The sequence below is a fragment of the Streptopelia decaocto genome (genome assembly GCF_964273445.1).
Source record: "Streptopelia decaocto genome assembly, chromosome: 4".
In the NCBI taxonomy this organism is placed as follows: Eukaryota; Metazoa; Chordata; class Aves; order Columbiformes; family Columbidae; genus Streptopelia; species Streptopelia decaocto.
This window is the reverse complement of record NC_138658.1, coordinates 33,411,049-33,424,662: the sequence shown is the minus strand read 5'-3', so window position 1 is coordinate 33,424,662 and position 13,614 is coordinate 33,411,049. Positions and strand designations below refer to the sequence as shown.

The 13,614-nt window shown below is 36.7% G+C and overlaps 1 protein-coding gene across 4 annotated transcripts in view; it reads right to left on the bottom strand.

Moving 5' to 3' along the window:
* Positions 1-6,674: 6,674 nt before the first annotated feature.
* Positions 6,675-13,614, bottom strand: part of GUCY1A1 (guanylate cyclase 1 soluble subunit alpha 1) — a 37,324-nt gene continuing 30,384 nt past the window's right edge. For 2 of the 4 annotated variants that reach the window (XM_082050488.1, XM_082050489.1), the window contains exons 6-9: positions 11,978-12,463; positions 11,312-11,455; positions 9,048-9,202; positions 6,675-7,670 (exon numbers count right to left, since the gene is read on the bottom strand). In XM_082050488.1, the coding sequence (XP_081906614.1) occupies positions 7,469-7,670; positions 9,048-9,202; positions 11,312-11,455; positions 11,978-12,463 (987 nt within the window). In that variant the 3' untranslated portion in view covers positions 6,675-7,468. Of the gene's footprint in view, positions 7,671-9,047; positions 9,203-9,406; positions 9,485-11,311; positions 11,456-11,977; positions 12,464-13,614 lie in introns of those variants that run through there. The other 2 variants (XM_082050491.1, XM_082050490.1) reach the window with 2 other exon arrangements.

The following is a 13,614-nucleotide window of genomic DNA, read 5'->3' as shown; positions in this document are numbered from 1 at the left end:
GCAGTGGTTGCCTTTGCGGGAACAGAGCTATGTCCTCAGTTGCAACCACTTAGCTTTTAGTGTCCCCTAAAAAGCGAAGAATTTGAGGGGTGAAGTGATCACAGACATTTCTGTTTCTGTGCATTCATTTTGCAAAGGCTAGTGAAGTTAAAGGCATAATAATGAGTGCTTTCAGTAACTTTTTTTGCTGGTGTTAAGTCAGTAGCCAACATGAATTGTAGCCAACACTGCATTGTATCAGTAACCTGCTGCATATGGGTTCTGGAAGGGTTCTCCAAGTAAGGTATGACCCTTAAAACAGGACTTCTTGAGCACAGGATTACTGGCAACATGCCAGGGACTTTCCAGAAATAACACGCTGTCATCATATGTTATCATATACATGTAACAAAAAAGATGTTGCAATACTTGAAAAATGCATTTAGTTTAAAGTCCTTTGTGCCACCTAAGACCTGGCCTCAGTGTATGCAATAAAAATCCCAGGGACAGTACTGATTTTTTTTTTGTTTGCTTAAAAAGAATCAAAATGCATCCAAGAGATAAAGAGATTACCTTTAGGTAAGGATTATAAAAGGATTATAGGACAAATGCTTGATGGCTACTATTGTAGTAGCTCTTGGGCAGAGACCTTGCTACATGAAATCAATAGAGCCATAGATGCTAATCAGTTCAGAGGTCAGTAAAATAGTGCAATATAAGTTTAAAATTTGAACTGTTCACATACTTTATGGAAAAAAAAAAATGCAGTTTATGCGTTGGGACCTCCCTGTCAGTAAGTTAAATGACAACATTTAGAATCTTTTGAAATCTCATCTATTGCTCGGTGAACTTTTGAATCTGTGTAAAGATTTCTGTTAAAATTGCTAGTAAGTAGGTAGACAAATTATGGGAGGATAGCCATCAGAAATTTGGCAAACCTCATATCATAGGCATTCCAAGAACAGTAGAGGGAAACCCTGCTTTTGGGTCATGTAGGCATAACATTACATTCAGATGTTGCATAGTCTTCGTCTTCACACACCTATAAAATATTTTTTAGGATATAAAATGTGAAAGAAGTCCTGACAGCACATCCCACAGGGTATGCTGCCAGAAGGCTAGGAAATAACAAGACTGGGTTGAGAATCAGTGTTAACAACATCCCCATTCTTCACAAGTTTGAAGGGAATCCACTTGCTCAGCCTGTATATAGGGTAAACCCTCATGCTCCTAAAATGATACTGGAGGGATTAAATAAAATTCTTTTTTGATATGGTTTTCAGAAAGTAGATTATCCTGGCAATTTTGTGTACCTGAGTGACACTTCTTCAAAAGTGCTGATATCTGCAAAGGTCAAAATTGCTTTAGACAACTGTGAAATTGACTTTCTTCTGGATCTGCTTTTAAAAGTTTGGAAGATGCTGAATTAAGGAATTCAAGCGAGTGACTTGCGGAGAGGGACCAGCCTCCATTCCAGATGCCTGCTGAATCAAGACTGTCTAGTAGGCCTTAGGCAAGATTTGGTTTCAGCTGAAGGAAAGGCTCTAAGTCAAAAAGATAAAGCACATATCAGACTAAGCTGTTAGTACTGGGCTGTTTTCAAGGCCCAGCCCTATCAGTATCAGGACTGTTAGGTCACATGTATTATGCACATCATGCAACCGTTTGGACTGTATCTGATGTACTTCAAAGCCTAAAGCTTGTTCACTACAGCATGCCATCTCATTCACATTTGGGCACCCTCATGCACTAGGTACAGCTCATGAGCTGCTGCCCAGCTGCTTTTCGGTATTCTGCAGTGGGAGAGAAACTGAGGCACTAGCCACAACTGGGATGTGCATGGGATGGAATACTGATGTGAAAGTAGCCTTTTAGAAAGTGTTTTCTGTAGCTGAAATCCCACAAGGCAGCTTCTTCAGGAGGAGTTTCCTGCATGGGCTGTCAGAAAGCCAAAAGAGTTGCAGACAGTGATTACAGGAGAAAAACAACTGTTACACTTTTTAAGTGATGGTATACATGTTTTTTTCTGATGTGAGATGCTCACTTCATCTGGAAATTCTTGTTGAGATCCATGAAAGTAAAAAGTAGCTTTAGGATCCTTTTATGCTGGATGAAAGGGCACTTAATGAGACAGTAACTTTGGGAAAACCACTAGCTGGCCAAGAACATCTACATTCAGTTCAATATGGTTTATGTTAATACACAAACATAAAACAAATAAAATTTTTTAATAAGTTGCATTTTTTAGTTTGGACTTGGACCCTTACAGTTTATGTTGTTACTTTAATCCTGAATAAAAACGCTGCCTTATATGGTATTGCTGAATTTCACTTACAGAAGATGGAGTTACTTTACTGACATCAAACTGAAATATGGGTATTGTTTAGTTGTCTGTTTCAAATCATAATGGTCTGAGACTTGACATTTGGGATTGTCATAATAATACTTCCCAGGTGCAGAAATCTATTCTTAAGATCACTTCAGCAAGATTCATTATTTCTACTATACCACTATACACTATTTCACTATATAGTTACATTCATTTTCCAATACTGGTATTGACAAGCTGTGACTGAAACAGCCCTCAATATACCAGTGCTGTTCTGTAATGCAGTAACCTGTGTAGATTTGAGAAACTCTGCGGGCTCTATTGCATCCTCCTGTAAGAGGAGTTTAATCTTTGCAATGCAGAGCAAACTAATCATGTGTCTAGATCTTCTCTGACACTTCCTGCAACCAGTGGAAAGACTCCTGTTGATTTTCATAGGCTCATAGTCCAAAGCTCCCAGGAACATTATTGTCCTCAATATTTCTTTGATAGGTTTTGTTTGGGCTGAAAAAATCAGAAGAGTGGAAGTGTATCTATGACTTAATCTGCCCCTTTTCACATCCTTGGGATGTTACTACACGTATTCCTCTAGGTTATTTCCCATTACATGCTGCGTGTGCAGGACACTCATCTGAACATGGCATTTGTTGGTGTAGTGGCACAATATTTTGTAACTTTTTACTGCTCAGACCATGAGAAACAATTTCAGCACAGATCTTCAAAGGAGGCCGTATAATGAGGCCACAAACCAACGTGTTCATCTCCATTTATACTGGGAAACCACTGGCTCAATTTTACTGTTAGCATCAAAGATCTGCTGAAGTAGATGACACACAACTTTATAAGGTTGTTTACTTTGTTTTAGATTCTTCCACAGTTTATTATTTCTTTGACTGGCTTTCCAGCTTCATGTTCCAGCCTAACTGCATATTTAACATTCAGATCCTACTGTTTGTGCTCAGGAGAGTACATATCTTTAAACCATTGCATCTGGATGTAGCAGAGTTTCCCAGAACCATCGATTATTTTCCATCTTTTATTTGTGCTTCAGTATCAGAGCAACACTGGGTAACGTAAGACAGTGAGTTTTACTCTCTCCATTTGTTCTGCAGAAAAGGACTGACAGTGAACTCATGCAAATGGGATTGGGAAATTAAAAACCAAAAAATCTATCTTGTATCTGATTATTTCCTTCCTATGCATTTGTGAGCAGCCATACAATCAGAGATGGTTTCAGGGATCTCTAAAGCTTGTTGTAGCACACATCTAGCACACTTCAGAGCCAGGAAAGTCCTAGCTTTCATTTCAGAAACAGCCTCAATGTTAAATTTGGTTTCTGCCACGCTGACTTCTTGAAAGGTTTGAAAGCAACAGTCCCTTGTACACTATATGGCAAATAGCCACAAAAAATATTGGTGTTGCAGGAAACAAAAACTCCCCTTCCACTGCTTTTGCAGAACAATGAGCAGGCATGAAAAATGGCAGCAGCTGGAGTGGCCTGCTAGGTTATAGGATGGGTGGGGTTTGAAAAAGGGTCCCCTTGCCAAGATTTGAGAGAAAGTCCCCTTAACTCTAATGGCTTTCAGCTGGAAGTACTGATTTTGCCTCCTGTATTATCTGTTGCAGCTGTTTTTGCAGAGAATGCAAAAGAAAGTGATGGGAGAAATAAACTGTGTTTGGAGGAGGTCTGAATTCTTCCTTTTTAAGATTTCCCTGGAAAAAGTAACTCTGGCCTGGGGCTGGATGATCTGTGTGCTTGACTGCTTAGGCAGTTTCTGCGAGTTCGTTTGCTTTGGGTTTGGACAGCAGTTCAGAGAGAAAGAAAAACTGGCTCCATACTAATTGCACTTCCTCTGACACCAGCAACAAGGACATTTTTCCAACACCTCCCTGAAATCTTATTGGGTTTTGCCTGAATGAAATAAAATTAGTTGAATTCTTTTGCTATAGCTTTTACTTGTGCTATGTCACTGTTAAGATTGAAAGGACCCATTTTTTACTTATTTCAAGAGACATTCATACCTTTTTGGTAAAGAAATTGCAGTGTGATAAAAATGTATCTTCCATCATCACATGGTGTAAATGTGAACAGGAATCAGCCCCAGAGAAATCTTCATAAACCAATACAATTTAAAAATCACATAATAACAGAATTGTTTCTGGACATAATACTATGGTATTTGTGTATTTATATAAATAGTACTACATAGTTTCTTAAAACTTTCATGATATCATAAACATAATACTATACAAGACATCAGCTTAAAACCAACTTTTATTTCCTTGCAAAATCTTTCGGTATTCTATCAGTTAAATTGCCTTGCTTTTGTTTATCTCAACAATTTGTTTATCAGCTTTCCAATTATTTTTTTTTCCCAGTGGCTTTAATTTAAGTGAAAAGTTATTTAAAAAGTGAAAGGACTATTTAACATCTAAGTGAAAAGATTAGTTTAAAATAATTGTCTCTTATTAAATACATATTCATTCAGAAAAAAAAAAAAAACACAACAACTTGAACAGAGGAACAGCTTCAGTGAGACCTAAATTCTTATGTTATGCTTAAAGCTAAACATACACTTGTGGGGTTTTTTTGCAGAACAAGTCTGAACACAAGTACATTTTAAAGTACTTTATTGAATCATTTGCTTAAATACGTGCCTAAATCCTATTACTTTACTGAGATTCAAGCATATTGCTTCCTATGTACACTCAAATGCCTTATCAGGATACTTCCATGAACTAAGGCTGAAGAAGACATGGGAATGTTTTGAACTTTTCAGAAAAAAAGTTAGTGAAATAAAATTAATTCTACAGCAATTCTATCCTAGGTAATGTAGCCTGGGGTGTATTAAAAAAAAGAGAGTTATAAAAAGTAATGTTGGAAGATGAATTTGGTCTGTAATAAGAACTTTGGCCTACAGCACATTTTATTTTACAGAAATACACTCAGGAAGGTGTCAGGAACTGCCATGAGGAACATTCTACTGAATTACAGACTTACATGAAATCTGGCTTTGAGAATCAACCAGTCCGGCAATAGTTCTTTTCTAGGGACAAAAGGACATTCACTCCCAAGAGGCCCTCCCATTTGGTAGATACGGAGAAAGAAATCCTTTTAATTCAAAAGTCCTTTTGTTTTTAAACATTCAACAGATGACAGGGATGTATAGATTCCTACTGACTTTAGTCATTACTGGCTCAATATCATGAGCCTATTGAAAAGTCCGTAGTCAAATACTCATTTTTAAATCCAGGAGCATGCACGTGGGACTGCTTCTAGCCCCTGGGTATTTATGCCAATAGAACAGAATTTTCTGATCAAAATCATAAAGAGCAGTAGCCAAGACTTGCAGAGTTCTTGTTTCCTTGAAACACTGCTGTAAAAAATGTTACAAATTCATATGCTTATATATGTGCATGCATATATATGGCATGTGCAAGAGATAGGTGTATATATAATATATAGGGAGACTTTCAGATTCCATCTTTGTGTCACAGAATTATTTCTAAGCATCTTGGATGGATACAGGAGACCTCAAGGAACAGCGGGGTTCAATGTTTCAAGTTTTGTTCAAATGCTGCTTACAGGAAATGTGAATTAAAATACGGATTCAAAATGTTCTTAGTGCTAGTCTCTTACAGGATTTTTCTCAAGGTTCTGATGGTACCTGCTCTGTATGAGTAGGATAAAACAGTGTAGCAGCTTCAGAATGAACCAGTTAGGTTCAGAAAATGAACAGAACGGCATCTTAATGTAATGTAATTGCTCTCTGTAAATATTCAGGGAGTAATACATGATTCAGTGGCAAGTGGCTTGAAGAAAGACTTATGGGTTGACAGGCCAAAAGTCAAGAGGTCAATAAGTTTGAATAATAACTAATAGTATTTGATACTACTGGAAATATTTGTATGTGAAAGCAGTGCAGCTCCACAGCCTGCAGCCAGGATCAAACTGCAGCACAGAGGCATTTCTGTGCAGATGGATCTGCTACTTGGAGAGGCAGAATCCTAAACTTGGGACTTGTAACTAACCCTGTTCTGCCAGTTCCAGAGGCAGACACTTGAGAGGTCTCCACTCTCCACAATAGAAAAGCTTGTACTGTAGTAATATTAATGCTTTGTATAAGTGTTCATATGTTTTATAGCATTTGTGTTCACCTGTATATTCTCCTGGCAACTTTAAAGTGAATATACCATAGGTATTTCAATAACATGGCATACCCACATTGCCGTCCTTGAATAAGGTTCAGAGCTTTAAACTGGTGTGCTTCTGTTCCATTTTATACACTCTGACTGGAATTTCCTTTCTAAGCAAACACTCCAAAGCATGTTTTATTACACTTCTTTTAAAACATTTCAAATGTAATTGACAACAAAAAGAAAACATTTATTGCCTTAATACATAATAGCAAGTGGGTATTATTATTTCTTGTATTTTAAAAAACCCAAGAACTAAAATATTATTTGATCATTACAGAGACTTCAGATTGTGATTATACAGTGTTTTAATCTATATTCATTTTATACACGCAAAGTTCATGAAACAGTAAGCAGCAAACTCTGCTATGTGTATTAGCTACAATCAGCAGCCTGATCCAGAAGATGCTGAGCACCTTCAACACATGGACTCCAGTCAGTGTTAGAAGATGGTCAGCAGCTTCTAGGATGTGGCCCAAATGATGCACTTGGAAGGAGTATGTGATAACAATGACAATATTTTAATGGATATTTTCTTATGGAATCACTAAGAAAAAAGATTTTTAATAGTCATTGGTAAGCACCAGCTCACAACACTGCATGTGGCTGCATCACTGGCACATTGCATTTCCTGACACATTGCATGTACAACATCTAGAATTCTCAGCACAGAGAGAACTGAGAAGGTTGTTACATAGCACTTACAAATTACCACAGGGAAAATGTAGTCTTTAGTAGCATTTTCAACAGTGAAGTTGCAATATTATTTTAGTGACTATGTTTCTTACACAAAGGAAAAATAAAAAGTAGTCAGTGACATACTTCCTGAAATTTTAATACTGGCTTTCAGGTGATCACAATCTAAAGTGCTTTCATGTTTCATACATGTTTAAAAATTTTCAATTTATACAAAAAAAATCAAAATATTTATAAATTTATTTTATACACTTGTGAATGTACAATTTAGTCTATTCCTGTTTCCTCACCGAAAAAATTGGCATTGCCATCTCCCAAATCTCTCTTTTGAAACCAAGTCTGTGAGTTTGTTCCTTGAATATAAGCATCCAGAAAATAGCAAATTCCAGGGATATCACTTGGAAAATTTGGTGGAAGTTCTTCTCTTGAGCGAGGTGTGAAAACAAAACCTGGATACTCCTTTAACAACCTAGAACAAAAATGAATCATCTTGATTAAAAATGAATCAGTCACTGGTTGTTACTACAAGTGCAGACATGTGATAATTCTTCATGTACAGCAGAGCAGAATGTAGCCGGGCAGAATCTAATTTAGTATTTATATGTTATTTACTGAAAATATAAAATAATACTGTTTATTTGGTAACCCTGATAACCTATTAACTTGTGCACCAGCATGAACAGGAGTACTGCTTCTCTTTTTTTATTTTGTCAATGTTCTGCATGTAGGTGCTATGTTTGTTGTAAATATTTTCAAAAATTATTTAGTACTGAAAGCTGTCTCAGATTTGCACATGAAACTGGCACTACAATTAATGTTTCAACTAAGTAAATACTGAAAAGCTTGTTAACTAAACTATTCAGATCCTTTTACCAATTCTAATATTCTAATAATTCTGTTTTTTTTCACACATGGGTCCAATAAACCCAGTGGTCTTCTATATCTGAAACACAGGTTGCTAATCTATAGGGAGAATTTCTAGAAGAAACAATCGTCTCTATCAGGTCAGTGGTATAAAATCCAGACTTGGACCTGGAGTTCAGCTGTAGACTGCTGTTACCTTCAAATTCAAAACGGTTTCCTATTATTTTGCCTGGCACCTATAAGATGCTATTACTTGGCCATGAACATGTTGCAAGGTTACTTCTAAGCAATATTAAAGAGATAACAATAAGAGAGTATGAGATTGGGAGGACAAAGACACTGTATTTCACATGGGAGAGCACACATAATCACATAGTACACATTACTAAAAATGCCTGATTTGAGTGGATAAACAGTACAGCCTAAGTTCCATACTAAAAGGTTTAAACTGAGTTGGGATCAAGACCTGTACAACTTAACACTGGTGTGGTTGATTCATTGCAACCTATTCATTCATCTTCCCGAAGCAAAAGAGAATAAGGGTGTGTAGGGTGATGTTTCACAATTCTTCAGTTAGGTTGTTACCTTGAAGGGCACCTGCAGCCAGTCTGGCATCCAGTTCATACTGAAAGCCACACAGCTCAAAGAGGAGCCAACTGTATTAGAGAAGAAGTTAAAAAAAATAAAATAAAAAAATAAAAAAAAGCAGGAGGTGTATAGCCGCAAGGTAAGAAGCAAAATTGTCCCAAATGTGACATCTGAAAATAAATATCAGCTTTTCTGTTTCTACCCTTTTTCTTGCTGCTGCTCGTTGCATTCTGACTAAAAATAACCATGATGCATTCGTGAGCAATCAGATAAAAAGAGAAAAAGGAAAACAAACAGCAGAATTTCAGAGGGAAAAAAAAAAACAAACTGGAGGATAATGAACTACTACAGTAACTACTTCAGGTGGACATTTTACAGATATGAGGCACTGTACCTGTAAGTTGTTGGGCTGACATTTATTTTCCTAGGTACACTGCAAGATTCAAACTTATTGGCAAGGGTTACATTATTTCCAAAAAGGCAATAACGAGGCATTTTAACCCCAACAACTCCAGCAAAGACAGATCCAGAATGAAGGCCAATACGCATCTTTAAATAAAAGACAGAAAACAGCATTATTAGGTATAAATTAATGGTTAAAGTCAGTTTTATAAATTATTCCTCTATTAAAAAAAAAAAAGAAAGAAAAAGAAAGAAATAATGACCTACTAATATAAACTGAGTTAGTACAGTTTCCTTAAAATATCCGTATTGTCATCACTGCTCGTGGAGAGCAAACCAGCTGAAGTTTACCTTGCTTTGCATTTATAGTAAGTGGATCTTCATCTGATATGACTATGGTAACACTGGACTCTGCAGCAGTAAATTAATCTGAAACATCAGCAGAAGTTACTATGACACTTGGATACTTTCCTGGGAGGAATTATGTGACACAATGTGGTTAGACTGGTAACAGTTAATGAATAGTCCTTGCTTTGCTGTTAAGGTCAGAGGACAACTCTTAAGGAACAGCGAAGACAATCTACATATGCTGTAGTTCCAACTAAACTCTATTGACAAGGTTGCACATAGAGTAAATCCCAAGCCCAGAGTACAGATAATTAATACAGCAATTGACACATTTTGATACTTCTTCTTCATAACTCATACTGAGATTTCTGAGTTTTGCTTAGCTGGTGCTGCATTCTGTGTTCCTTTTTCTTTGGCATGTGTGCTTTCTCTTATGTGCATTATACATACATAGACATTTTCTTCCGAGTAGCACTCTGGCATGATATCGGAAAGCTTGCATATCTACTATGTGTGCTACTCTGTACGTACCTAGAGAATATAATCTCATTATGAAGAAGCCACAATTTCTAACGTTGGGTGGAAAAGCAGAAAACCCTGCAACAAAAGCAAAATCCACCCACGCAGCAAAGATGGTTGAATTATGTACATCAAAATAAAAGTCTAATTTTAAATATGCAGTTTGCAGTCATGCTTTTTTCTTTGACAATTCATATAGAAAATGACAGTAGGGTGTGTGACATGTTTGCTGCTTTGCAAAACAGCCAGTGCTTTCATGAACATTTCATTAAAATAGATGAATGCTTTCATTAAAAGCAGGAAAATTCAGTTTTCTTCTAAGAAGTTTCTGCAATTTTTTATCCCTATTTTAATAATACTTTTAAAAATGTAGTAGCATTCCTCATTCAAAATCATAGAGGTAGCATTTGTGTGGAAATTATAAACATGTTATAATATTGTCAAGGTGTTTCCAGATTTTTAAAGTGTAATTTAATTTGATATTGTGAATACAAAGAGAACAACATCTATTTACAATATAATACTGCTGTTCTCTGTGATAAATGTGAAATGTAGTCCTCTTAATAACCATTTTCTCTGTCTTGGAACACAAACACTCCTTAATCTACAATCAAAGAAGCCTGAAGTTTTCTAAAGGAACAAAGGAACAGATAAATGTTAAAAACGCACAAGTGAAAGACATCGTGAACAGAGACACCTGTTTTAAAAATAATAGAGCCCCATTCCAGGGCATTTGAACTTAGCAGAGGGCCCACATCGTTTGTCATGCATGCAGGCTTTTTCTTTTCCCTCAGTGAGAGGTAAACCTACATGAAAAATTCAGTACATGTGTCAGTCCTCATCAAAAGGAAGCCATAAATATAACTACCACTGAATCTTAGAATTGCATTGACAGCATTAACACCATCGTCTTATGGTAGTGGTTCAGAATCTGACTATAAAACAAGAACAGCAACAGAATCCTTTAAGGATGTGTGGATTACTGCAATCAGAACACGTCTTTGATAAATCATATTTATACCTGTTACCTAAAAAGATTTAGATGTTCTCACTGGGACTGATTTTGAGACAGGATTAGTCTCCTCATTAAAAAACAATAACAATATTCCATGCCACTGACAAATTTAGTGCTACTGAGACAAAAACTGCAGTGCATACCTACTGATTTCATTGCATTCAAGTATTTTGGATTGATTTTCAGATCTCTATTTCATCTTTACCTCTTCACAAAACTCTCATTCATAGAACTGTTCTCCAGCTGCACATATTTGAATCTCCAGCTTCTCTGAGTTAATACAATTATGTGAAATTTCCTTGAGACAAAAACCCCAAAAGCAACTAAAACAAAAATGCCACTTTAGCCATGTAAAATGCAATAAAATATATGACCTTGATAGGCTCTCCATGGGGAGACACCACCTCATCTGACAGCTCCATCATCTTCAGGGCCATCAATGCTATTTGAACAGCATGTGTTTCACTTTCTTTGTGTAAACCTCCAGCGACACAGTAGGCATCTCCAATAGTCTCAACCTAAAACAGGCATATTTGTTACAGGCCTTACTGTTAGGCAGTTTGACATAAAAAAGAACAGTCTGTGATTTCACCAAGAATTGCACCTATATATTGACTAAGTCTTATTTGTCCTGCTCAGTTATTGAAGTCCTGGGCTAAACTCTGCAGTATCATTCAAAAGGAAAAACTGTACAACTTGAATTTACTGCTTGGCATGATGCTAAAATACTTTTCCTTGCTCACCTGCTGTCAGGCACCCATAGCTACATTAAACACCTATTTATTCCAGATTCATAGCATTGTCATTGAAATCAATTTTTTCAATTAGCTCTTAAGTTTTGGTGCATTTCTCTCATGGTTGCATGAACAGCTGATTATGTTGATTTTTGTTTGTTTGTTTTGTGATTTATCTTAATATGTTGTTCTTAAAATGAAAGTTTAGGGCAAAATAATTTTTTGACTTCTATTATCCTCTGTCCCATTTAGTCTTCATTTATTTTCCTGCACCAGAACCCCACAGAAATGCAATAAATTTTGTACCTTGTAGACATCTAGCTCTCCACATTGGTAATCAAAGCGAGTATAAAGCTCATTAAGCATGGTGATAACCTGCATAGGTGAGCATTGGGAACAGATGGCAGTGAATCCAACAATGTCAGAGAAAAGCATTGTGACATTATGAAATTTCTTGGCTTGCACAACTTGTCCCTGCCACAGCTGCTGAGCAACCTCTCCAGGAAAAATGGAAAACAAAAGATCTACGGTCTTCTTCTTTTCTTCTTCAAGTGCTTGATGGGCTTGCTCAAGGGTTGCTTTTAGTTTTCCTAACCTCTTCTTCAGTCCATCCTGAGCTCGGGCCTGCTCTCCTATCAGAACAACATCTCTCAATGCATTGTGAATGGGAATATCTGAGAGGTACAGTCCACGTCCTGTGAAATCTTCCAGTCTATCCACACAAGGAGATCCCAAGAACAGGATGGCACTGGACTCAAAGATATAAATCATTTGGCCTTTAAGATCCATTACCTGCAACAGTTAAAGAAACAAGAATTGATGCAAAACATGCATGGTTCAGAAGCAAGAAGTTTTAGAGGAAATACGTTTTGCTGAAAGGTAGGAAAATCAGACATGTCCATAGTCCTTACATTTTCATTTAGCTGCTTAAGAGAAAACATGGGGTGCTAAATCATAAAGCCATCTAATAAGTTTACTCTGCTTGAGCCTTCTGGTACAAAAGTTAGACGACAACTTAAGGATAAACACTTAATTATTTTTGATTATTAGCATCAGTTTTAGCTTAGGAAGAAAAGAAAAACAAAAAGAATTCTATGCATTTTCATCTGTTAATAAAATGTCACTGACTACAGTGGCCTATGAATTTCTGCTAATAACTCTAGTGTTTAGGTCATGCACCACTTTGTAAGATAAAGTGAGAATATCTGCTTCAATTTTATCATAGGATGTTCAGTACTCCCTGCAACTTAAAATTAAAGACATAAATGGCAGAAATATCCCATTTTAATGATCTAAAAAGGTGAAATATTTTGTGTAAAGTGTTTTTATGTCCCTTCTATATCCAGCAGTGTAATGTGCAAGGTGCTGCAGAGCTCCTCTTAACATTGCTTTGAAAGACCATTCTTTGAAGAAAATCTGTTACTTGCTAATAGACATTTGCATATGTAAGTACATGCAAAAGCAAAGCAGAGTCTACCATCCCCTGTAATCACTGAACTCTTGCCTAGTGCAGAAACGGATCTGAGATGAATCAGCTAATCAGTGCTACATTTTTTCCCTCTTCAAAGGGTGTAACCTTTATCGCTGTTCTTCATTTAAGTTCTTGGAGTGTTGAGTCTGAACCGCTAATTCATCCTGGAGGGCTCAGGCATATATAAGCTGGAATTCAGCTGGGGCCCGTGATGAATAAAAGCAGTCATTGAATATTTGATGTTTTTTACTGACCTAGGTCATCTGCCACAGACCCAGCTTCAGCAAAGATAGTGAGAAATGCCATCAGCTGAAACTGACACATTTGGCAACTGTATCCGATGAAAACATCAGAATATCAAAGATACCAAAATACCAAAGATACCAAAGGCTGAATGAGCACAGGAAATGTCTGCTTCATTCCCCAAATCCTAGAGCTGCTGTTTCCAGATGACTGAGGGACACTTTAGCAA